The sequence below is a fragment of the Oreochromis niloticus genome, linkage group LG2 (assembly GCF_001858045.2).
Source record: "Oreochromis niloticus isolate F11D_XX linkage group LG2, O_niloticus_UMD_NMBU, whole genome shotgun sequence".
NCBI lineage: Eukaryota > Metazoa > Chordata > Actinopteri > Cichliformes > Cichlidae > Oreochromis > Oreochromis niloticus.
The window spans coordinates 27,617,863-27,644,285 of NC_031966.2; the positions used below are offsets into that span (position 1 = coordinate 27,617,863).

The following is a 26,423-nucleotide window of genomic DNA, read 5'->3' on the forward strand; positions in this document are numbered from 1 at the left end:
CGCGTTATGCTCTTTAACCACAATATGACTCTTTCTGTTTACTCCATGCAAATCAAACCATTTAATTTTAAATGCATTAAAAAAATTATGCAAACCATTAAAAAAAATCAAAACTCAGTTGCAAAATGAACACAAGTATAACCGCATGTTTGAAAAAGTAAAGCTGAAGCAGAAATGCTTTAAACCTGGATTTGTTTTTGTTTTTGTTCCTGATGACCAGCAGGGGGCAACTCTTCTGGTAGCAAAAAAGACCCCGATAGATGAAGTCTATAAGAACAGAATATTTTAGTTCAGTTGTTCAATGAGTTTGGTAAACACACTCTTTTGAATGCGACGTGATGTTTAAAAGAAAATAACAGGAGCGCTGCTGGTGTCCTTCAAACTGCCGGTGCTTGTGGAAGGGAGCAATGGCAAAATAAATAAATAAATAAAATATGACTGAAAAACAGCATAAAACAAGGTCAATCTTAAAACATGAAAAAAGGCATTTATATTGCATGGATAACAAGATTAAAAATACACTAGTGCATATTGGCTTGTGCCTTCATCACTATTCAGAGATACAGCGACACAAACAGAGGATGGTGTACAACACTAGTTACATGCAAATTTCCTTTAATCTGCAGAGCAAGAATACCAAACTAAGACCAGTGAACTCCCCTTTCTGTCACTCTAAAGACGTTTAATTACACATTGAAACCCTGAGATATCTTAAAATAATGTAAGACAAAGAAGTGCAGTGTCAGCGGTGCTTCTCAGTTTTATCACATGATAAAGAAATGCTGCTGCAGTAAAGAAAGAAATCTGCCAGCACCACGCTTTGGGCTTAAATCGTAAAAATGTGTAAAAATACAGAGAAAGCTCTGGTAGCTCATTGCCTTGGTACCGTTTTTATGACCCACTGTTCTTTTTAGTAAATGGTGAAAAGAACAGGAACCTTTCTGTCACTTAATTGTTTATCTATCAGTGAATTATTTTGGTGTAGTATGATTGACATGTATCAATAGAAAAATGCAGTTAAAAGCCCAAAATGTATGTCCCGTTTTTTCAAAGCCATCCTGTGGGCCGGGCTGGGGTTTCTGCCAGGCCGATTCTGGGCCCCGGTCCTCATGGTTGACACCCCTGGTCTAGAGGCAATAGTGAGCATGAAATACATAGCCCCCTGATGGGCAGTTAAAATCACTTTTCTAACACAAGTTCCAACACAAGAAGTTTAAATGTATAAACAATAACACAGAACAAATACCTCACAACAGAGCAGGTCCTCTGAAGCAACAGCACATTAAATATACAGGAATTATGTTCCCCCTCCCAAACCTGAAAGCTCGATACACCGGCCTAAAGGTAGCTTTTGCTGTGGAAATTTCACTTGTAGTAGGAAACAGGTAAACAGACACAGATGTAGCTCAGCATTAAAAAAAAATCCTATCCCCAGTTTCATAGACTGTTAATGCAGCTCATGACATATACCATCTCAAATGCATTCTTGGCTCTTCCAATGTAGGTCTGACTAAGTATTAGTAACCCTTCTGTGGCTAAAACACTACATGGAACCACATCGTGGGAGTGATTCAACCCTAAAAGTCCCAGGTATAAATATATTTGTTATGTTTTATTGTGTATAGATTTGAACTTCTTGTGTTTCTGCTCTTTGGTTAAAGTGTTTTTAACTCTCAGTCACAGGGCTATTTACTTCCTGTGTGTTGCACCTAAAGGCTGGAGAAATGCTGTACTTACCATTGCCCCCAGAGACCAAAGAAAATGATGCAGGGTAATTAGTGTTGTACACATGTGGTGAGTGAAGCTATAATTGCTCTGTTTGCCTCTCCTTATCTCTAAACCCCAAAGAAGGCACAAGCCAATACGAGTCAGTGTATTTTTAATATCTCTAGCTCTGTAAAATAAAGGCCTTTTATTACTTTTTCAAACCTTTCCTTGAGTCCCTAGACTTGGATGTTTTATGCTGGGGGGGGTTGGTCATATTTTTTCCATTTTTCTTTTTGTTTTTCATAACATTATGTTTATCTTGCTTCCCGTTTGTGAAGAAGGGATGATAAAGGAGAGTGCACTTTAGGGCAGGCCATGCAATTGATGAATAGCTACCATACGAGTGTGCATAGTCTCTGGATTACTAAGTGTGAAGCACTGTTTGCTCATTAACTCCAGTCTCAAAACACCAAGATGGTGACAATGAAAAACCTCAGCTCACATGACTCTGCACTGACCTGTGAATGTCCGTCTGTTTCTCCGTGTTAGCCCTGTGATGGACTGGGGAACTATCCAGTGTGTAATACCTTTCGCCCTGTGTCTGCAGGGATTTGCTCTAGCCCCACTGCGGCCCTGGTTGGATAAAAGGCCAAGAAAATGAATAGACGGACACCCCATGTAGCCTTACATGTTTTCTTCACAGTTGTTAGCCTCAGATAGAAACGACGCCAGTATGAAGCAGTTTTATCTCAGCAGCCATCCGCCCATCTCGTGTGGGTGGATTACATCTGGTTCCCGTCTTTCTCTGTATGGCGGACGCAAGATGAGCATCTTATTCTCTGCTCTGTTCTACACAACAGGGAGCCGTATCGGAACAATACCCTCTGTGGTTTATTGTAAGCCAAACAGATTGATGGATAAACACTACCTAAGCCAAATCCATTGCTCGCAATTTCGCTTGGGTTGTGTTTACCCAACATTTTCTTTGGTTCAAGCCCCAAGGGTGAGGGATCAGCTGTGTCTGCATCAGCAGCCCGATTTGATTCCTCGTGAAACAGATGCTGCCGTTCAGAGGCGTTTAAAATAGCAGGTTGTACGTCTTTGTCTCACAGCCTAAGACAAAGACAATAAGTACAAGAAGAGGTTTGTCATAATCAAGGTAGGTTTGGTGCCAAAACTATTATGTTTGGATATAAAACGAGTCCCTGGGCTGCTGTTAGAATGAAAATGTCGTCATTATGATTAAGTGCATCTACATGAGCGGAATGTACCTTCATTTCCTGAAAGGACAAGATTCAAGATCAGATTATTCACATTAACGGTGCAGCAGCATCAACTCACAGGCAAATTTGATGACAATAGACGTGAAAGTTCTCGGATCTTTTTCTTAAGTAAATCAGCAATGTCACAATGACCTGCACTCAGATTTTCAGCAACAAGTACTTATTGTAAGTATAATTTGGGAAAGCAATCTCCCAGTTTGAGGAGTTTATTTGTCAGTTAAATAAGGATGGTGTCTTCCCTCAATTCTGCCTCCACTGCTGGGACTATTCTGAGACAATTGGACTATTCTTTTTGTCACTTTCCCATGTGTCAGACTTACCTCGTTCTCACTATTCTGGTCCAGTGATCTTCTTGGTGCTTCCTCAGAGGCAATCAGTGTCTGGTTCCTATTTATTGTTATTCTGTCACTCTGTCTTTCAGACCAGTGCTCTTGCCAGTGCTCTTTCTCCACCACCACTAGTGGAGTCTAGACTTCATGGTCCTGTCTCTACCTTACCCACAAATTAAAAGTCCATAATCATGCACCATCATACCAATAATTTTAACATACAGTCATGTCCAAAAGTATTTAGACAGTTATTTTTTTAGGGGGTAGTTTCCTCTGGATGTCGCAGACCTTCAGCATCTTCAAAGGGTTTAACAAAAGCATTGTATTACTGGTTTAGAAATGAAAGCCATCTCAATATATAGTGTCCCATGTTCTGAAGGGCCAAGTGTAAATGGTGGTGTGGAAATTAAAAAGAGTGCATCACTGTTGAAATACTCATAGACCTAAATGTAAATTTGTGATAGCTTGCTAGCATTAAACATAACAAAAGTGAATATGTGCATAGAGAAAAAGAAAAAGAATATCACCAGAGTCTACAGTCTGGTGATAGATTATTATTAAGGGAGTTACTATAGATGATTATTAAGTGAGGTAGATGTATCAAAGTCTAGAAGCAAGAGACACCCTCATGAATGAAAATACAGCAAGAAGGTGCAAACCACTGGTTACACTCATTAGCATGAACACCAGATGAGATTTTGCCAGAAAAAAAGAAGAAAAAAAACAGGCTGCACATTTCTGGGGATAAAAAAATCTTTGGATAGATGAAACCAAGAACTTGTACCAGAATGTTGGGAAGAGAAAAGTCTGGGGAAGGAGAGAACATGCTTTTCCATCACTGCAGGGTCTTTACCTGTATAAATAAAAGTGAATCGAATTGAACTAACTACAAAAATGTGTGACTGTAATCGCATTATATTTTTCAGTAACGCAGTAATATAGCATGTTATTGGACTAAATTCACTAATTGCATTAATGCAAATTACTTCATCCAACGAGTAATTAACTAACATTTTGCATTACTTTAATTAAAAGTAATGAGTATTACTTTTTTTGAGTAATGACCCCAACTCTGCAGACTACAGCAGATTTTAATCAAAGCATTAAAAAAATAACCCTAATATTTAAAATTGTGTTAGTTTATAAGCGAGCCTCTGAAAATGAGAAACTGACAGTAAAAATTCCTCTAATACTTGCTGAACCCTTTAAAGCTTAAACGCTGAAAGTCTGCACTTTAATCACTTATTGATTGATTTAAAATCCACTGCAGTAGTGTACACAGGCAAAATTAAGGAAGGAAATTATGGACTGAAGTGTATTTTTTTCACCCACATTCAGATAGAGGAGTTATGTAAAGACCAGCGATTTATATTTGCTGCCCAGTGTAGGGAGCACCGTAATATAGGAGCTTAAGAGGAGGACTGCCAATTATTGTAAAATTTAAAGTACAACATTTCCCTTTGAAGCACTTTGAACGTTACGCTCGATCACAAGAAGAAGTAAATACGCCTTCTCCTTACTGCTGATAGATATTAATTACATTAATGTGAGTTGACAAAATGAATGTACAGATATGACCATTATTATACATACATATATAATACACAGTGGGGTGTCTGAGGGTAAGTCCCTCAGAGCTCATGTTCAACCCTTGTTAACTTTGTATCATGGACTGAGCATCAGAGACTCTGTCATGAAGTCACAGCGTGTCCGTGGTCAGACGTTGCTGTAAAAAGCAGCATCGTTCTTGCTTTACTTACAGGCTAGAAGAGTTTATACAGCCTGTCGACCAGGAGGCAAACAGAAGGTGAAAGCACATCTAACCACAGGGCGAAGCACCTATCCACTGTTTAGAGAGACCGGGAGGGTCTTTTCACTGTTTAACTGTGGATTTCCGCTGGGGAGCTCACAGCCATACGAACATGCATACCAGCCTATTTTCTGCAATGATAACATTTACTTTGCTGCAGGTGGGGTCTTAGCAAAACTCTATGTGATGGGAACACGCTGCAATAAATTTCCCATACAGATAGGCAGAAGGTATTTTGCCTCATGTGGCTTTGCCTTGACTAGAAGTCTAGCCTCCTCGAGCTGAAAAAAAAAAGAAAGTTAATGGTACAATTTGTAATCACATCACATCCAGCCCTTGACAGGTGGCTTTGTAGCACTTTAGTTTCAAGCGCAGTTCTTTCTTTGCTTACGAATAGTTTCGGGGGCTTCTGCGTGCCACTGGGGATGTGTTGAGTCCTCAGATAGGAGGAGATGTGTCAGATCCTGTGCTGGATCAAAGCAGCCATCACTCTCCATCTGTCAGCAAAGACAAAATACAGACTGTCACATCTGGCTCGCTGGCTGTTGCTGCTGCTCCTGCAGAAGCTCAAACCTGCTCTGACGTCTTTGTTATCTCTCTCATCGCCTCACTTCCTCCACGTGTCCCCCTCACCTCTCGGTTTCTTTCTCCATCAGCGCAAACGTGAAGCTTGAATGGGAGATCAGAGCGCATTAGTGCCAGAGTTTTGTGCGTTTGTGAGTGTTTACATATTGAGGGATGCGAATATATATGTGTACTGAAATTGCCTTGCTAAACAAAATAAGGCCAGAGGTTGCTTGAGATGGAAGAGAATTGCCTTGGACGGAGTTGAAGCTTCTATATGTAAACATAACTGCTGTGTTTATTGAATTAAAAGAAAAAGCTGTCATCCTGGCAGCGCTGCGATGTGCTGTATGTGCAGCAAGCTGGTGGCATGTAATCCTAATGGGATTTGATCGCTCCATGATCTCATTGGGGTGGCAGAGCTTCTCCCTCCATGCCAAGATAATGTTTCGTTATTCAGCAGATGCAGTACATGTGGATGAACACCTGACAACCGTCCTTCCCCTCTTTTTAGATGACTCAGAAGGTGCAGCGTTTCAGTGAAACACAGGACAGCACTCTGGCAGCTTGGCATTCCTCTCTGCTTCCACATGCTTTGTTTATGCATTATGTAGAAAAAGATAGAATAATAAGCAAGTACTGCTTATTTGCTGACTAAAATATGTCCAAAAATAGTCTTTAACTATGTTAGATAACAGGGTGGTGACATGGAGACTGACTGCATCTGTCTGCTGTCTGGACAGGGAATAAAAAGTGTACACAAGTGATTAAAAATACATTAGAGAGAGCAGCCGTCTCCTGACTTCATACTCTGGCAGTCCCAGGAGCTCATGCGGCTGATGCATGAAACAAGCTAGTATTTGTTTTGTTTGACGCAGGTAGCTTCAGTTCCCAGGGGATGTTTGCCGTTAATGACTTAGCAAAGAAGGAGCGTAGGTGTAAGGGTGGGCTGGGATTAAAAGAGAAGGGAATAAAAGCAAGAGCGGGAGCTAATCACCACAGGCTAATTAGTCTTTCAAATGTATGCAAACGTGCTCAGGTTTCTAGTCTGGAGAGATTTTATGCAATCTGTGTGATTTCAAGGTAATTTAAGCAACGACGGTGTTGTTTATTGTTGTTGAGTTATTGTTGCATCTAACTTTCTGAGACCAGATGATGAATATGATATGTGGCGAAAGAAGGCCTCCGAGTGAATGACAAATTAGGTGAAAAACCTTCAGTGACGACAGAGAAAAAGTTGGAAAGTTATGCTCATCGTCTGGTGAAGCATTTCTATCCTGATGGTAGTGGTCTCTTCCAGGATGAACATTGCTTGCAACCAGAGAGATCAACAGGGTCACTGAAAGGCTGATGAGTGAGCTAATGATATGACTTCAGGATCTGTACATCTCCTTTATGGTTGGTTATATAACAGCCACTTTGCAAAGTACACCTATTCTTGTTCAACTGCTCATTAACACAAATATCTTGTCAGTCAGTCATATGGCAGAAACTCAATGCATTTAGGCATGTAGACATCTGACAAATCTGCAGCAGCTCTGTGATGATATCATGTCAACATGGACCAAAACCTCTGAGGAATGTTTCCAGCACCTTGTTTAATCTATGCTATGAAATATGAAAGCAGTTGTGAAAATAAAACAGGATCCAACCTGGAGTTAGTAAGGCATACCTAATAAACTGTCTGGTAAGTTCATAACAAAAATATGAACTGGATGTAGATATTTATAAATCTCCTGATACATATAAACATCTCTCTTCTCCTTGCACTTCATCTTAGATTGTAAACTGCATTTTGTTATCTCAGCACCTGTCCTATGTGCACTGACAGCACAGTTGAATCTCATCTAATCTAAATTATATCAGTAATCTGATATATTCATCTAAATGTACTGCCGATGCTCCACATAAAAGGAGTGATTAATCTTCTGCAGCACAAAGTGTAGTTTGCTTGGTGCATATCATCTTTTGAAAACTCACAACCCACTTGCTTGCTATTTGCGTAATACTAGCATATATACAGCATGTCAGTGGGTGAGTTAATGTTAATTTAACCACACACATGCCACAACAGGGAAACAGATAGAAAACAAGTATTTTCAGGCAGCTGGTCAAATTGAACAATTAAAAACATTTTAATGTCAGTTTCAGATGTATAGTTAATAATCTTATATTTACCATGTGGGGACGGTGCCTCAGTGGGTGTTATATCGGCAAGATGATGCTGAAAGAATGAAGTCAACAAGGGTGTCTTTTTGTGCATTTTTGAGAGTGTGGATTTGTGTGTGTGTGTGTGTGTGTGTGTGTGTGTGTGTGTGTGTGTGTCTCCAAGCACAAGATCAATGAACATAAACTAATCTCATGCCTCTCTCTCTCGCTCTCTCTCTCTCTCTCTCTCTCTCTCCCACACACACGCACACACGCGTGCGCGCACACACACACACACACACACACACACACCTTCCGTGGATGTTTAGAACCAATCCCAAGATGCATTGACGCTGTTCTGGCAGAGCATAGTGAGCCAGCAGCAGCAAGATAATATGTGGCTTGTATCGATATACCACAAACAAAAACTGAAGCAAATGACAAGTCATCATTTTACAGTACACATACTAGACTATTTCTTGACTGTATGGGGCCAATAACTCCGTGCAGTGACCTCCAATTATTTGAAACATCTGACTTATCAAATCAACCCACTGGTGTTTGTAGGATTTTGGTACATTTGGCTGACAAAAACTAGAGATTTCAAGGGAAAGCCAACGAATCTCTATCAGAGGATAAAAACATCAACTCTTATGTGTGAAAACATACATAAGAATATTTTTAGTACTATAGTTCTATCGGAATTAAGCATGTAAGTAGCAGCCAGGTGATGCTAATCCAGTACACTTGATTAAATGACCCTCACCAAGCAGGAGCGCCTCTATAAAAGCTGAATTTATGTCAGCTAGAGCATTCAGGTGTGTTTCAACGCATTGCCAAGGAGGAAAGAGATCAGCAGTGATCTTAGAGATGCAACTCTGGATGATTATAAAAAGTGAAAAACATTCACAACAATTACAAATCTTCTCAGTAGCTGGACAGCAATGCTCAGAGAAATTGCAAAAAACGTAAGAGCTACACCTTAGACTCTACAGGCCTCCATTTGTTAAAGTTTATGACAGTAAAACAACTTAAACAAGTAAGGTTTATAAGGAAGGGTTAGCAGGAGGAAGGCTCTTCTTTATAAAAAGAACATGAGCAAGACTTCTGAAACAATGTCCAGACCAAACTGAAGATATGTGACCATAATGCACAGCGCCACATTTGGCAACAACAACGCATATCAGCACAAACACCTCATACCAACTGTCAAGCATGGTGGTGGAGGGCTGATGATTTGGGGTCATTTTGCAGCCACATGACTGGACACCTTGTAGTCACTGAGTGGACCATGAACCTCTCTGTATAACAAAGTATTCTAACTTGAATCACACAAGACGACAATAATCCCACAACTGCTGTGCTGAGAGCTTAGGTGCCATGCATAAACAAGTGCAAACAAGTAGAAAGGCTGGATTGAAACAGCACTGTAAAGTAGAGTGGGCTGATTCCTCCACAATGAGGAGAGACTTAAAAAAGTCTCTATGGTTATTAATGTTAAAGGTGGTTCTGTAAGCTACTGAGTTATGGGATGTTCTTAGCATTTTCAAGGAACTGTAGAGTCCAGTGAAAACTTTCTTTTTCACATGACTGAAGATCTCGTTTGTATTTTTTGTACACAAACTGCAAAGTGCAAAAATAGGAAGTGGCGAGCTATTTCTTGGCCAGATTCTTTGACTTCTCAAAGACCTCATCGTAAAGTTAGCATATGGTGTCAGATTTATCATGTGCTGTGTACTGACTTATTGTCCACCACCCTGGACCATGTTCCAAATCAGTGTTCTCTACTTCACTGCTGATATTTAAGACCTTACTTCTGGAGTCCATTGGAGAATTATTCGCGAACCTTAAGTCTTAAACACACCCTGCTTCCCCTAGATTGAATCCCTGCCCTGCTGGTCACCTTGTCCGCCAGCCATTCATGCCCTACTCAATCCTCACTGGGTTTTATGTGTGTCAAGGCCAGAATGGAGTGTGCCTGCTCAGAGATAGCCCAGTGGGATTGCAGCGTCCACCCAGCTCCTGGCTTTATTACCTCCATCTGTTTCCTGTGAGCGAGCCCCAGCTGCAGCAAAATAACAGCGGAGCATTTGGGAAAAGCATCAGCCTGATTTAGGAGTCACAGCACTCCCTCCGCCACCCCCTCCCTGTCCATCCCCTCGCTGCGTCTCGGCGCGATGTGCTGCATTTCACATAAGCACATTCCTTGATAATAGTACAAATCATGCCTCTTTTCCCTTCTTTCGCTCTTCGTTTCCTCTACATTTGCCTCTCCCTGTTTCTTTCCGCTTCCAATCAAGATGCAAGTCTTGTCGTACTCATGACTCTCCTGTTGCTTTCCTCTACCTCCTGCCTTCTGTCTCCCATCACCTTTAACCCCACTCTCTCAAGAATACATGTTATTTAGGATGCTCTCTCCCTGTAGCCCTGAGAGACGTCCACCCTTGGGGTTAGTCTCATCTAACTCTCCCTTTATAGATCGCTCAACTTCCTGTGAGCTCGGATGCTTTCGCGCGTGGAAACGACAACAGGCGCACACACACATACATCCAGTGAAGAAATCCCAAATCCCTCTCCGTTTTCTCCTGCTTCTCCTCCTATCAATAATTCAAGCCTTATTGATGGCAGCCTAGGCAGGGGGAGTCGTTGGAGGCTTTGAACAGAAGGTCAGGCCTCACCAGGGCCCCTGGGATGGCATTAATTAGATACTTCCTGGTGCCCCCTAAACAAACACCTTCACACTAGATCTGCTCTCATTACCCTTCCCCTCGCAGCAGGTACTGAAAACCTTGACATATTCACACAATAACACCAACCACTTGCACCCTTAGCTTCTTTCCTGGGAGGGGTCCCTGGCCACCCCCCTAGACACACATAAACACATCGAAACACACCTCCACAAGCTGACCTCGAACTGTAACCAAGCCCCTAGCAGCTATTTCTGTTTCCCACTAACACTAGGGTGTTTGTTCTCTTCCTCATCTTGCCTGACTTCCAGTCTGACCTTTCATGGACTGATCACTCCTTATTACCCGTCACTCCATTCCAACCTACCCACCACCACTCCCACTGATCTGAGTTTCTGTCCCAGCACCTCATTACAAGAGTGATGGCTCACTCACGCTCCCCCATCAGGCTGTCCAAGACAGCCGCTTCCATCCTCATCTGTGGCCATTCATCTCTGTAGCAAAGGGGGAAGGTAAGAGGAGGACAGTAAAAAAAAAAAGGAATGTTAAGGCAGACAGACATAGGGAAGGAAAGGAGAAGTGCTGACGGTTAAACAAGACAAAAGTCTTGTTAAGTTCATCTTTGCTTTTCTTTAAGTTGTCTATAATAATCCCCTTTGAGATGCTGAAACACCAGAATTACCACCTAAAATTTAAGACCCAGAGGCTGAAAAGTGTAAAAAGTGTGAGCTGCAACACTTCTGCTGAAATATTATGCCACATTAAATCTTTGCTCCAGAATAGGCATCATTATGCATATGAGCTGGTTGAATAAGATTAAATGTCTGCAACCATTCTGGGAGTGCTGTGCAGCTCTACTTAACCCACTGGCTAAAGTATGGACCGAGGAAGCTGATTGTGTGCTTCAGGGCTGAGTTGATTGCACTAGATGAGATATTTATCATCTGATGCAGTCACTTGGGGAAACGCCACATGTGTGGCAGCAGCTGCCTGGAAAACACAGTGCCCACAGAGTTCATATGAGCACAACCCAGACAAAATCCCACCAGAAATTACAAGATGTGACCCATAGCTATGTGCCCACTCCCTTCTATTTTTGCAACCCTAGAAATGCATCAGAGAGGCAAAGAGGCAGCACGGGCGCAGACTGGAAACTGGACTCGTGTTACAAACAGAGACAATACCGCACTGCTAAATGAACCGAACAGTCTATATGCTCATTTTGAAACATACTAAAATTAACCTTTGCCGCTCTGAGCAGACCTCTGAGCAGGGTTCACCGACCCGAGGCCGTGAAAACTTTTCTGAATGTGACCTCTGGAAATTTGCAACGTATGACGAGTATTTTTACACACATTCAACCTGCTTCTTCCACAGGTCAAAGTCCCCACGTGCTTCAAGACAGTAACAGAGTGACTAGGAGTATGATGGCTGCCTGCTGTAAAATATCACAATACAGATCTAAATGTGGACAATCTGTACTCGCTATAATGGACTGTCATGTGTTGAATACATGTTGAAACTTTCACAGTGAAGGTTAAGAGTTGGCTAAAGGCAAAACAGAGTGGTAGAGCAGTGAATAACACTTAAATAAATAATAAATAATGCTAAATAATAGCATTTTAATATCTACTTTAGCTTTTCTACTTTTCCCCCAAGTTAACTTTTATTTATTGTAGCTTTCTTTAGTGAATTGTAGTTTTATGAAAATGAAAAACGTAGATTTTAACTACATATTCTGAATGGACAAGCTCAATTAGGGATAAGGGCTGGAAATTAGCAGTAGCATCAAACTGCATTATAATTTTAAAATAAAATCTGCATTAAGACATTAGTTAGTAACATGTTACAGTAATGTGAGGTGTAATTGAGTAAAAAAAAGCACAGATAATGCTCTGTTACTTTGACAGTTTGCAAACTTACTCTCACGGTGGATGGCGTTGCATTTCCTTTCATTTGGTAAAGGTTATGCATCACTGAGCAGCTTTCATTAAAAAGATTTAGGTGGCATCTTGTAATCCGGTATCTAGCTCCTATTAATATATTTATGGTACAAGGGGAACTGATTGTTGAATTGATTTGATTCAGCCAAGACAGTATGAGTCATCGTGTGCAGATCACGAATGTCTGTACAGCATTTCACGGCACTCTCAGGCTGTGCCAGTAGTACAGCTATAACAGAGGACTGCTAATTAACATCCAAAGATTTTCAACTTTGAGGCAGTTTCTGTACTCCTGTAAACATGCAGACCTCCTGCTTTTCTGGCAAGAAAGCCTGTGAGGGCTTTTTAAACAAGTTGTGGTCCTTTACCCACAAACCGCTCCATCTTGATGTCTAACCACAGTGACCAAATATACTGACACACACATAACTCCACTGCAAGTTAAAAAGACATAGTTTATCTCTGAGGCAGCCCAGCAGGAGAGTGTGCCGAGCACACAGTTTGCCTTGAGGCATTTCCTCAGCTTGTCCTTCGAGCAAGATAAAGGATGAACGGGTTGTCTTCCTTTCCTGCATAGTAAGTCTGATTTAAAGAGGGAAACAGAGACAAGACAAAATACCCTTCCCTGCTGCTTTTGCTATTGATTGAAAAGTAGCAAGGGGAGTAAATCATCTAGCTCTCCACTAGTGTATCATCTAGAGCCAGACGCCAAGCTTAGGATTGGATCTGTTTCTCAGAACATGAGGCCTCCAGCATCTTAAAGACCTCTCGTACCCTAATAAAAACATCCAAGCTTTTGCATGCTCTTCATTTTACCCTTCACCCAGACAATGTCATTTCCCCCCCACAAAGCCAATTCAGACCTGGGCTCTCTAGTCCATGCCTATCCTCAAGCAGACAATATCACCACACTAAATATCAGTTTTCATGAATCATTCCCCCTCAGAGCCCCTTATTTTGTTCTAGATCCACAGCTGAAAACAAAGGCTGGTGGAATTGGATATTAATTGTGTTCCATCAGAGCTGATTACTAGAGAGGTGTGCACGTAGCTGTTGTGCGCCTCCACACGCCGAATGTGTGTGTGTGTTTGGAGTGCATGTCTGTGCATGTGCGGACACCGCGTGGGCTGGTGAATCACAAATCTATTTTGGTATTGAAGAGAATCAACACTGAGAATATAATTACAGTCATCTCTGTCAGTGCAGGGGAATACGACAGAGGATGATGGGCCCTGCAGGTTGGCTCATGGAAAAGAATACAAGAACACTGAGCAATACCTTGTATTCTTAAATATATGTATATATATATATATATAGATATATGAATATGTTATGACTCCTGCTAATTAATTTCAATATTGTGTTTTCTGAAAACTCAGTGGGATGTCACTGATGAACATAAAATAAAATCCTTCGTTTTTGCTTTAAGATTTGCCCTCCCGGGAGCAACAGCACTTCTCGGCACTGTGTTAAGCACGTTTTGCTAAATCAGATTAAAAATGCAATGGACAATACTGCTGTTTGGTAAAAATAGGTCATCAAAACACTTCTTTATCAAAGATGAATGTGCTTTCTTAAATAGAAATTAAAAATTGTTGTATTAACCTCTTTTCTTAAGAGGGTGTGTGTGTTTTTTCACCTGACAAGATATCAGCACCGTGACTGTTGTTGCACAAACTTTCTTGTCATCCAACTGATATCACAAAACTGTTAAAATCCCCCAAATATCTATAAAGAATTTCTTCTCAAGTTCAGAAATTTCTTTATGTATATATACAGTACATGGATAGTACTTTTTAAAGAACACAAGAGCAGAGGGCACAGTATCCATGTCTTACAGGGTATAAAATCGACTTAAACAGTCTTAATAGATTCCCCTCTTGATCTTCTTTTTACTTCTGAGGCTTACATTCAGCTCAGTGCTGTGGGCATCAGGGATTCTCACTGGATGTTTTATTCAGTACAAATCTTGTTCATTTACCAATCTGCTTTGTGCCAAGTAGACAGAGTTGTCTTCTCTCTTCAGCTGTGAAATTAAAACTGTGGGAAAAAAAATAACCCTGGAGGCCACTGCAGAAACTCTTAAAGGGAGAATATGTGACTGACCTTGTGTCTGCGTGTACCTCTGGGTGCAGTGACGCATGCACAAAGAGCATGTCTGTGTCTGAGAAAATGTTTCATGCATGATTCTTTACTTTAATTCCATCACACGGTGAGTACTGTGGTCCTGTGTGTTTGCGTGTGGTTTAGAAAATCCTCTGGTTGCCTGTATTGCATGATTGTGCACGTTTGAGATAGCTTAGTGAACACTATATGTGTTTGATTGTGTGCATATAGCCAATATTGACCTTCATTACAGGACCACACAAGAAAATGCAGGCAGGGGTCAAACACACTTTACTGGGCAGTGTTGGGAAGGAGGTAGACCTTATTAGCGATTAGTACAGAGTCCCGGGGCGGGCAGCTTCAATTACTGCACACAGCTTGCTTACCAAGCCATTGGGAGAGCCTAAATCCACCCCACTAAGCAGCCTAACCCACATCTGGAAGAGACATCTCTCACACTGAGCCAAGCAGACTTCAGCTTAGAGGAAGAAGATATCAGTTGGGTGTGATAAACTGGTAGTTTCATCCAAGTATTTTGTTTTTTTGGGGGAAATAGCATATGGCGACCAAAAATGTAAACACACAAGACAAGATCTGTGATGATTGTGTTTTCATCTGTCTCTCCTTCTCCTCTCCTAATCAGTTATGCTCTTCAGGATGCAAGTTTCCAAGTGTCAGCCCGCTGACTACCGTAACCAGTGAACCGGCTAATTTCCTGTCTCCATGGTCACAGAGAAAGCTGTCATTCTCGCTTCGTACGACGTTACAAAAGCAAACCATCCATAAGGAGCTCAAACATAAACTGTCTACACACAGCCTCCTGCAAAGACATACACACACAGCTTGAGCTTTAGCTAGCTATATATGATTCAAACAGGAGTCAGGTAACATTATATTTTCTGTATGTCTGCATTTTGAGTCTGTATATCACACCAGTGAATTTAATAGATTATTATGTAGATTATGTAGAAAGCAATAAAAATGACTTTATTTTTTATTCTTTGTTACAGTTGGCCTTTTTTCTGCCTCTCTCTGCTCTCACCCCCCAACAAGGCACGGCAGATGTCTGCCTCTCCCTGAGACTGAGCCTGGTTCCGATGGAGTTTTCTTCCTGTTGAAAGGGAGTTTTTCCTTCCCGTTGTCACCAAGTGCTTGCTCATAGGGAGTAGGCTGTATGTTGAGATTTCTTTCTAATATTCTATAGTCTTTATCTTATAATATAAAGAGGCTTGAACTGACTGTTGTTGTTAATATGTGCTATATAAATAAAACTGAAATTACATTTTTTTAAATAGATTTCAGGTCCATATGTGTAATCAGTATGTGGGATGTATGAGTGGAAAATGTGCTCTTTATTAAGAAAACAAGACTCTTTGACTTTATTTATTTGATTAATGGTGAAGATTAGTCAGGAAAGCAGGGATTGCCTCAAGTCAGAGGCAAACCCAGGCCACTGCATTTCACCTTGCAGCATACAGTGAGCTAAACTGGCACCTAGCAGAAAACCTATATTGACACCATATTGGCAAAGGTATGTGCACAACTTATTGCATTCTAGGACTGCTTTTTCAGAGTGACTTTAGATTTGTGCCAACAGTTGTGGTTTCAGTTTTGTGACCACCAAAACAATTCATTGGTGTTTGAAAGCCACGCATGTCAGTGCTTAAAAACTCAGTTCAAGTGTACACTTTGGTCCAAGTCTGGTGCACATTTATGGCCTCAAGCTTCATTCAAGTGTATTTATGTGACATGGTTTTTATTGGCAGCTGGATTTAACCCAGCTGAAATTAAACTGGAATCAATTTCTAATTTTTGTAATTTCTTTGCACTTTAGGGACTTCTTTTCTATTTCAGTCCTAATCCTCTTGAAAAAACATTCAAGGCCAAAAGCTCTATTAGCTATATGATCTTAGTTAGCAGGTATTTGGCAGTGGCTTAAATGAAAACTCTCAAAGTATGAATCTGATTCTAATAACAAGGATAAAAATATCCATCAAACCATGTCTGGATCCGCTGGGTTTCCAAGTTGAAAATCAGGCCAAGAGACAAACATTGAGTAGTTCCAGCAGTAAATGTACACATTCTTCTGTGTAGCCATCAGCGAGAGAAACAAAGAGACAGGTGCTGAGGGACACAGAACAAAGGAGGGAGAAGTTGGGAGAAACGTCTCCATGCTTACTTTGGAGGAGATGCTACCCATGGGAAAGTAGTATTTTTTGGTCAGAATTAGTTCTGGCTGGCTACGTAATTGCAGCTTAAGCAGACACTAATGATAGTCACAGATGAAGCACTAACTGCTGTTTCTCAGCACAAAGAGCCTAAAATCAGACATTACTCTTTGTGAGGAAACAGCTTTTTAAACCAGCACATCATCTTTCATAAGTCCAGCTTCCACATTTCATCAGCATCAGACCAGGAGGTTTATGTGTTGAGGGCCAAGTATAACAGTGTCTGCGTCAGCGGTGAAGTCCCTGTCCAGAAGAGGCTCAACTACAGAGGCTGACCTTTCAGTAACTCATAAACATCTCCGATACAAACATACATGCGCATGCACAGTTAGCCGGACAGTAAGCCCAATCCCCTTTCCCTCAAAAGAGACTAAAGACAATTGGATTAATGCTCAAACTGTTAAGCTTCATAGCTTATAGATCCTAAAAGTCCTGTAACAATGTCATCGTCAACAGCAACAAAACCACAACAGCTATAAAAACAAATCAGTGGTAGATAGATACATGTGCATTTCAACAAGCAGAGGTCCATAGTAAAGAGTCTGTCTGCTTGTAACCGCAGAAAAGGGAAAGAAAAGTGAGTTCAGATAGGATGAAAACTGGTTCCCTTCTCCTCTAGAAAGCATTTTCCACCTGGTTAAGTCACACAATCTACCTTGATGTGAGCAGAACGGTGAAATCTGCTCCCGAAAGACGAGAGGAGTGAGATCAAAGCAACGCTGCAGGAGAGCAGCAACCAAGGCAGAACAGGATGTTCTATCTTGACGCACATGGAGGCCACAGCCCCACCAGCTCTCTCTTAATGGCTGAAATACATGTTGCAATGAAGCATAAGCAGCCCACCAGACAGGAACAGTGTCTTGTTGCCGTAACTACGCCGTGCACTGCGAGCTCAAGGGGATGAAGTTTGCAGAATTCAGAGTTGACAGCGTTCGGGTCCGGTTCAGTATATTGCTGTGACCTTTTGCTTGCTGACTGAATTGACAAGCTTGTGAAAAGGTTCTGCTCTCTTGCAGACAGATCCTGTGGATAGCTGACAGTGATGCACACCAGAAAGCATAAACAGAAGCATGGAAAGGACAAAAGGGAGAAAAAAAATGCAGGAATGTGGAAATATGCCTTGTTTAGACTTGAGTGCTCGGTTTCATGCTGTCCTGTCATCTTTGTGTTATGACAGCTCAGACAGAGCACAAAACCAAAGTTATAGCTGGTAATTGGATAGGGCAAAAGGCTCCCCTTGTGTGGTCAGTCATAAGAGCCATCCAATCTGAAGAAAGAAGCTCATTGATTTCGTTCACTTTCATCTAACCACAGCATGTCCGCAACAGTTTTCCCTCTTTTTTTTCCCTCCCCCCTTTTCTCGCCTCATCGGTCTAACCCTGCAGCGGTGTGAGCATGCCACGGAAAAGTGTCGGCGTTGACTTGCTCTGGCACCTCCTGCCATCTGGCCTCTCCCCGCTGTGGTGATACAGACATCAGTGAATGACAGCGTGTGAACAGCCTCTTGTGGATTTAGAGGGTTTGCGCATCAACAATAGGCAGCCGCATTACACGGGACATGTAATCAGCCCAGTTTTAACCTTGACTTGTTTTTAGCGGAAGCCCCCAGAAGAGCAGTCTAAGCAAAACAAAAAAAAGTGAGGAGAGCACTTGAGGACTTTCTGTTCCCAGGATGTTACTTTAGCAATTCACAGGCAGTCAGTTCTCAACCTCTAAGCTGCAAACCAACATAATTAATACTTGAATAGACCTGGGTGTCTATTCTTTTCTTTCCTCTGTTCTGCTCCTCTGCTCGTGCCTCTTTTTATGCTCTCAAAAGAGCTCAGCGCCTGCAGGCCTTCATTTAAGCTCGTTCTGAGTTGTGAGGAACACTGATTTAAAAAATAAATAAATAAAAATAAACTGCATGTTAAAAGAAATAGTTCAAATTTACTGGAAAACATGCTTATTTGTTTTGTTGCTGACTGTTACCTGAGAATGTCAGTATCAGTGTCACGTCTGTATGCTAAAAATAAAGTTTAGCTAAGAATAACGATTTAAAATGCTGGGAAACTGTCACCCTGCTTCTGACACCACCTCAGAATCTCTTTGGCGTGTTATATACACTCACTGACCACTTTATTAACTGCTCCTTTATGCAAATATCTAATCAGCCAATTACATGGAAGCATCTCAGGGCATTTAGGCACGTAGACAACCTGCTGAAATTCAAAATGAGCATCAAAATGAGGAAGTAAGGTGATTAAAGTGACTATGAACATGGCATGGTTGTTCATGCCAGATGGGCAGAAACACTAACAACCCCATTTCTAGGCTTTATAGAGAATGGCTCAAAAAAGAGACGATATCCAGTAAGGGGCAGTTCTCTGGATGAAAATGCCTTGGTTATGATGGAGGAAAATGGCCAGACTGCTACGAGCTGATAGAAAGGCAATAGCAGATGGCAAACAGCAGCAAAAGACCATACCGAAGGCCATTTCTGTCAACTAAGAACAAGAAACCAAGGCTACAGTTCACACAGGGTCACAGAAGATTGTTACCTGGTCTGGAGCAAGCAACATGAAAGCATGGATCCATCCTGCCTTGTATAAACAATTCATGCTGCTAGTAGAGTAATAGCTTGGAGGATATTCTATTAGTATGCTTGGCGCTCAACTGAGTCTAATTTAAACACCAAGGCCTAACTTAGCATCATTATCTACCACTTCCACCCCTTTATGACCGCAGGGTACCTATCTCCTAATACCTGCTCAAAACAAGAACCACAGTCACCACATCTCAATCCAACAGAGCACCTCTGGGATGTGATGGAACGGGAGATTCACATCATGGATGTGCAGCTGACAAATCTGTACCAACTGTGTGATGTAATCATGTCCAACCTTGTACCTAGTAAAGTGGCCAGCGAGTTTACATAGACATCACTCATTCCTTTGCAGACTCTGGCTTTTTTAATCTTCAACTTTCGCCTCATAGCTGTTTCTATTTTTGTGCTGTGGTGTCATATTTAGCTGAGAGGGGATATCTAGACTTTAGAAACGTAGTGAAACCACATGACAACAAACACATCTTACACGTGTGTTTATATGTGTGTGGTTGAGGTGGCTGAAGGTTATTGGAGAGGAGACTTCTGATTCTGCTCGCTTCATGCCTGAACTCTAAGCGTATTAAGTGGCTTAGTGAAATGGGACTGTGCCTAGCGTCTTGATCAGTTCAATTGAAAACACTTGAAATTTCCAGAACAAAAATCCACAAAATTGAATTTAACTGGGCTCCATTAATTCTGCAGTACCAGAGATTCGGAAGTGCTGATGAGTCAATTTTGTTACCCCTGATACTGTTCTTCATTTTGTGCTAAGATAACCAGCTGCTGGTTGTGTGTTATCCATCTTCTACTGTCAACAATTATTCTAAAACTGACAGCTCTTCATTATGGTAGAAAAGTTCAGGTCATCTTGCTCCTTTGTTTCTCCCACAAATCCCCCACTCGAGCAGTTTTTCCGCAACCTCCAGTTTTCAGGTGTTATTTACTGTACAGCTGCCATCTTTCCATAACTGACACAGCACTCCTTCTCCTCCGCTCTGAGCCCTGTTTTGTTGCGAACACAGCCATCGGCCTTCACTCCCCTCTGTGTTCCTTTGCAATCTCATTCTGCCTCTCCTTCTGCTGGAACAGTTTGATTTGAATGCAGAACTGCAGCTTTCTCAGTCTCGCTGTAGCTGCAGGCTGTCTGTTAGATCAAGGCTTTTTGCTTTTTCATCTTTAGACAAGGAGAAGAGGAGGAATCTCCCAAGTTCCTTGACTGAATAGTGCTGCTCGGCCCTTTTGGCTTTAGTCAGAACATCATCAAACGGACAGTGTGAGGGAGGAAAGGAACAGGGGAGATTGAGGGGCGATAGACAGAGCTGAGATCAAGGTCCCGACGGGGGCCATCACTCCCACTCGCTACACACTGATGATTCACAGAGTGGATCATCAGAGTCAGTTGGTCGGCTCACCCTCAGCTGCACATTTCTATCAAACAGGCAGAAATGGAACAGAAAAATCTCACCTTCTGCTCCTGCGTTCAAACGGTTTTCTGACTGCGCAGCACGCAAAAAATAAAACTACACTCACCTTATTTACAACAGACTGTAAACTGAATCTCCATTTAATAAAAACAGATTGGAAATATCCATATTAATTTTAGACTATTAACCAATAAAGTGTTACTTTCAACTGATTGGTGCATACTGTGAATGAAGCTGGTGGTGAGGAACGACTCCCAGAATGCACTAGGGCAGCAAAATATGTGTCAGCCGTTTCCGAACCTCCATAATATTGTAAACTATAACTTTTCAGCTAGTTGCAGTTCAGCTAGTCTCCTAACACATAGATCATAAATTCAACATTTGGAAAATTTGGTAGTGTTCATGTTTGCGTTGTTTTATTCAGTTTCTCACTCAATGGTTAATCCAGCACACAAATTTGGGGCTTCACCCTGAAAAGTCGTGCCCACTGCAGTTAACTGTTAGTAAGTCTGAAGCTTTGGTTTCAAGTTCTTGATTCTTTGACAACACAACTCAGATGTTTTTAAACCAGCTTTGAATAACTTTAAATTCCAGTGAATTTATCAGCAGTGAAGTCAGCTACCTCGTTTACTGTGAGGTAGCTGTGAGAAGGCTCAAGGCTCTGTGAGAAGAGTGGACTCCTTTTGCAGTCCACTCGCTTTACAATGGATCACCATAACCCGCCCTTGTTTTATTAATCTGCCTGCCTGCATGTTGCAGAAAGAAACATGCCCATCCTTCATCATCATATTTGCTCATTCATGGCCTCCAGGCATTATTTTTGCTTTAAATGTTCATACTTGGGAGTTGACTAAAAAAGCACAACTTACACAAGCTGTAAACACACATTCAGCAGTCTTCCTTGTAAAGCACTTGTAGACAGACCGCAGAGGAAATGGGCTCTAAATGCTGCTGCAGTGATGCTGTAACGAGCCTTTGGTAGCGTTTAACACATCTGTCATTTGTCACATCCACCAACCATAAAGGTCAAAGGAATTTTTCAGAGTAAGTAGCGCGCTGAATTTTTAAACCCCTGAAACTGATTGAACTTGTGGGTGTCGGCTGTTGAATGATGGTCTGGAAACCAGATGGTATAGACCATTAACTTCAAATGTACAGAAGAGGGGGGAAAAAGAAAAGAAAAAAAAAACAATCTTTGAAGACTAGTGCTCATTCTGGATAATAAGCAACTGAGCTGGAGGGCTGTGTCCATCTAGTGTTTGGACTCTGTAACTGTAGCATTAACGTGAAAGATAGTGTTACAGTATGTGTGCTACAGGAACATAATGTGGTTTCCTGAGCTGCAAGCGTGTGTAAATGTGTCACTCAGGTTTGTTCTGCACTTCAGCACGATTTTCTTCTTGCATTACATCCCTCTAGCTGCAAAGATCTGCACTGATTACATGCAATGCTATAGCAAAACAGCAAGGAACCAAATCAGAAGAAGACAGTCATGTGTTTAAGAAAAAAAAATTAAATGGTTTAAACCACCGTTTTATTTGGCATAATTTAAAAATCATTTCACTGTTAGTTCATTTATACAAATATGCTTTTGTTATTTATAAAACAATTACAGATTTCTACAAATCAAGTTCCCAGTGTAAAAGCGTAGTACCACGCACACGGTAGCATACAGCTCCAGGACACAGACACGGAGCCCACAGGTGTATGTTCCACTTTAACAGCATCATCTAAGTGAATTTGGGACATGGAAAAAAAAAAAAAAAGAGCTCACCACAGATGACAGTTTTTAACGTAATGTGCACTTACATTCAACCCTCCACAAACCTATCTGGGAAATGTTCACACATCTTCTGGCAGATGTCAAACCGCATCACTGTTATCACAAAAACCTCTTGCTCGGTTTGCACTTCAGTTATTCTAGACTTTACACAGGCCACAATCTAGGCTGACTTATTATATACCCGCTCAAAGGTGTACATGAAAATAACTATAGTAAAAAAGGGCTTCTATATTTGCTGCCGGCTGTAAGCAAAAAATGAAAAATAAAAAGAGCAGCTAGTCATTACAAAAACTATTTTACAAAAACGTATAAAAATCTTCAGATGTGACAAAGCACGTTCCACCTACACACCTTTTTGCTAACCGTATGTGCAAGTTGCGCTTGTGCCTTATTCCACCATGCAATGCAGGGAACCGCAATCTGTTAAGAAGTGTGGAACTCAAGAGCTTCGTTTCACAAATGCAAAGACTTGCTGCACAAGATGTCAGTTTAGCACCTATGTCTTTAAAAAAAAAAAGTCTGCAAGATGAGTGTATTTACTGGCAGGAAGTAAGGCAGAGGGCTTCTGAAAATTCACAAAAATAAAACTCTTGAGTTGGGTGGGACCTGTGCTTAAACGTCTTGTGGCACTTTCAGAGCTATGATGAGAAGCTTTGGGTTTTACGAAGAAGACTGCTATTGTCTTTGGTTTAGATAAGGCACCTAACCCAAAAAAAAAAAAAGGCTCCTTTCATATTGTAAAAAAACTTCTATTACATGATTAAAAAGGGAGCCATCACGGTTCTTCTTCTATGATGAAACCAAGACAATAGCGAATTACGTATATAGCCAACGTAAGCCAGTTAAAACATATTGCTATACTGATTCAGTTAAGCGGCGGTCATAGTTGATGAATTTCAGTGGAAGACGATAATGAAACTAAAAAGAAATATGGAGTTCTGGTTTATCAAATTGAATTATTAACTACAACACACATACCTCTTACTGATCAAATAAACAGACTATTACAAAAACATATTTACCTTTGGCCGTACTTGTAGGTTAAAAATTATTTATGGAAAAGAAAAATCATTTACAGAGTAAATTCACCATAATTAGACAAAATACAGCCTCCTTGACCCCCACCCTATCAAAGAGAAATTCTTAGGCATGTTTTTAAATGGCACTCGGTGTGAGCTTCAACAGTTAATAAGTAGACAGAGAAGCTTCACGACAACCTGACTTCCTGACTGCGTCAGCTCCAAAAATCCTGTACCAGCATCAGTTAATTTGGCTGAGTCTTTATTACACCTGCTCCTCTATTACTGAAGAGGACAAATGGCGTGCTGCTTTTAATGGGTCTGGCTTATCTTCAAAGACCTACTGGTTCTTCCGTGTGGAGAAGTGAAACAGCAGTGTGAGAGGCTGGAGGGGCAGCCTGCCAACAGCTCTAACACACCAGACTGAGCACAAGGGAATTGTAACAAGGGATTTTAACCTTTAATCTGTGCATTTGGTTTAAGGGCTATTGGCATTTGCCGAGGAGTCATCAAACCATGTCTGGACTCAAGCTGCTTGAAATTAAAACTTGTTCACCTTCTACTCGGCTGTTCATTACGTCTAAATAGTCAAAGTCAAAGCATCTTGATGGTAACCTTGCTTGAGACTCATGAGATGCAACCTAGGTGAGAATTTGAGGTAGTCATTAGTTCTCCACCTGAACAAAGGCAGATCTCTTCTCTCCAGTCAAACAGGGTAGCTTGGTTGGTTCGTTGGTTTAGATGTTATTATGGCTTGTGGCAACCATTATCAGCATTTTATAAGGCAAAGCAGAGAAGCTAAAAATGTAGAACAGATGTAAAATGAAACATGTAAATATCAAAAGTTAAAATGCAAGAAAAATAGAGGAGAAACGGTCAGTCGCTCTCATTAAGGCATGGTCACTTTGGTGATGATGGCAACACGGTGAGATCCTCCTGGCGATGAAGAAGGAAGAGAGGAGTAACAGAGGAGCCGAAAACTGCCAGAGGTGATACGGAGACAGCCGATTGGTGACCTTTGTTCCTCAGCCTTCCCTTTGCATCCGTGGATCTCCACCATCCCCTCTCTACAGTCCAAATCTGGAAACCATTCATTACAAAAGCACACACTTTTCTTTTTTCTTTTTCGTGACTGGATACAACACTGCCCTCACAGCTTCAGAAAACACCTCCTTGACGCCATCCTGCAGCAGTGCAGAACACTCCATGTATTTAACAGCCCCAATCTGCTTGGCCAGGGCATTGCCCTGCTGCTGGGTTGTAGGGACCAGGCCCTGCTCCTTTAACTTCTTCACCGTTTCTGCATCACTTCTTAGGTCCTTCTTGGTGCCTACCAGCAGGATGGGCACATTTGGGCAGTGGTGAGACACCTCAGGGTGCCACTTGTGCCTGACATTGGCGTGTGAGGAGGGGCTGCCAATGGAAAAGCATATAATGAACACATTGGTTTGGGGATAGGACAGAGTGCGCAAGCGGTCATACTCCTCTTGGCCTGCCGTGTCCCACAGGTTGAGGCTGACAGTGCGGCCATCCACACTCATCTGAGCGCTGTAGTTGTCAAACACTGTGGGAATGTACTCTTCAGGAAAGGCATTGGTTGTATAAGAGATGAGCAGGCAGGTTTTACCCACTGCCCCGTCACCCACCACCACACACTTTATGGTCTGCATCCTGCCTACGACCACTGGGGCTGCAGCACCTGGCAACAGGGGGGAAAAAAGCACCTGAATAACTGCTAACAGCAACACATACACATACAGTGTAGTGATAAACATTTCACTGCCCGCATGATCGTTAACCGGTGAAGATCTCATAACACAAGATATCCGTTTTATTAGCAGTACAGTTTTTCACCCAGTTAGCAACTGAGCTAACTGTCCCCGTCGTTAACTAATCGACGTAGCGTTCATCACCGTTACATAGGTACGCTCCAATTCCAGATGCTCCCTAATTAACAAACTTTATAAAGTTATTGTCCAGGAGAGGCCGGGGTGTGAATGGAAAACGAGAGGCAGTTTTTTTTTACCGGTTGTTTACACGTTACCCACTTTACTGCTGTTCACTTTTAATACTAGGCGTTCCCCTAGCATAAAGCTACCCTCTTACTAGCATCGAGCTAAGGAACTAGCGAATTTGGTGGCTAGCGAGCTAGCTAGTTAGCAAACAAGCTGAAACTTGATTTACAAGTCACTTTCTCAAAAAGATATGTTTAAAACCAGTTATTGCCACACCAGCTTCTCAAAATTCCTGCTCCATTTTTGTATATACTTCAGAAGTAGTTTCGGGCTGTACGAAAGAAATATAACGGTTTTCATGACTTACCGCCACTTGGCTTTCGATCTCTTTTTGCCTGGTATAGTCAATCACAGCCGCATCCGGGGAGCTGTCCATCACGTAAAAACCGACGTAGGGAAGTAATGCAAGCTGGTAATTGTAGTTCTATTTTGAGTCAGTCTTTTGCGTAACACTAGATGGCGGTGTAAAGCTATTGTCATGACGTTGCACTCATCTAGCCGAAAAATATGCGGAACCAAAGAGAAAAGTAAGAACAAAACGAGGTGAGTTGTACACTCACATCGACCATATCACTTTTTATTTAAATTGTGTATTTTTAGGTTACTTTTCTAACAGTTTTATTTTGATGGAAACATAAGTGCTTAATGCGGTCTGTTTATTCTTGTCAATATTCACATTAGAAAACCTCTTTCTTAAAATGTGTCTATATTCCATCCATCTGTTTTCGTCTCCTTATCAAATTCAGGCTTGTGGAAGGGGGGCCGGAGCCTATCCCACAGCGTTTACATA

General features: G+C 41.5%; 1 protein-coding gene and 1 long non-coding RNA gene across 2 annotated transcripts; one reads left to right on the forward strand and one right to left on the reverse strand.

Moving 5' to 3' along the window:
• The first annotated feature begins 1,329 nt into the window (after positions 1-1,329).
• LOC112842360 (uncharacterized) lies at positions 1,330-16,300 on the forward strand. Its single transcript, XR_003214099.1, has 4 exons — positions 1,330-1,590; positions 1,684-1,794; positions 15,221-15,461; positions 15,588-16,300. It is a non-coding gene; the product is annotated as an uncharacterized LOC112842360 (long non-coding RNA).
• A 6,033-nt stretch (positions 16,301-22,333) lies between these two features.
• rhogd (ras homolog gene family, member Gd) lies at positions 22,334-26,094 on the reverse strand. Its single transcript, XM_003445892.5, has 2 exons — positions 25,941-26,094; positions 22,334-25,317 (listed from the first exon to the last, which is right to left on the reverse strand). Exon 2 carries the CDS (start codon positions 25,286-25,288, stop codon positions 24,713-24,715), a length of 576 nt encoding a protein of 191 aa, XP_003445940.1. The 5' UTR covers positions 25,289-25,317; positions 25,941-26,094; the 3' UTR covers positions 22,334-24,712.
• Positions 26,095-26,423: the final 329 nt, after the last annotated feature.

Excerpts from the sequence above, each read along its gene's own strand:
- rhogd (XM_003445892.5), bottom strand. The coding sequence starts at position 25,288 with ATGCAGACCATAAAGTGTGTGGTGGTGGGTGACGGGGCAGTGGGTAAA.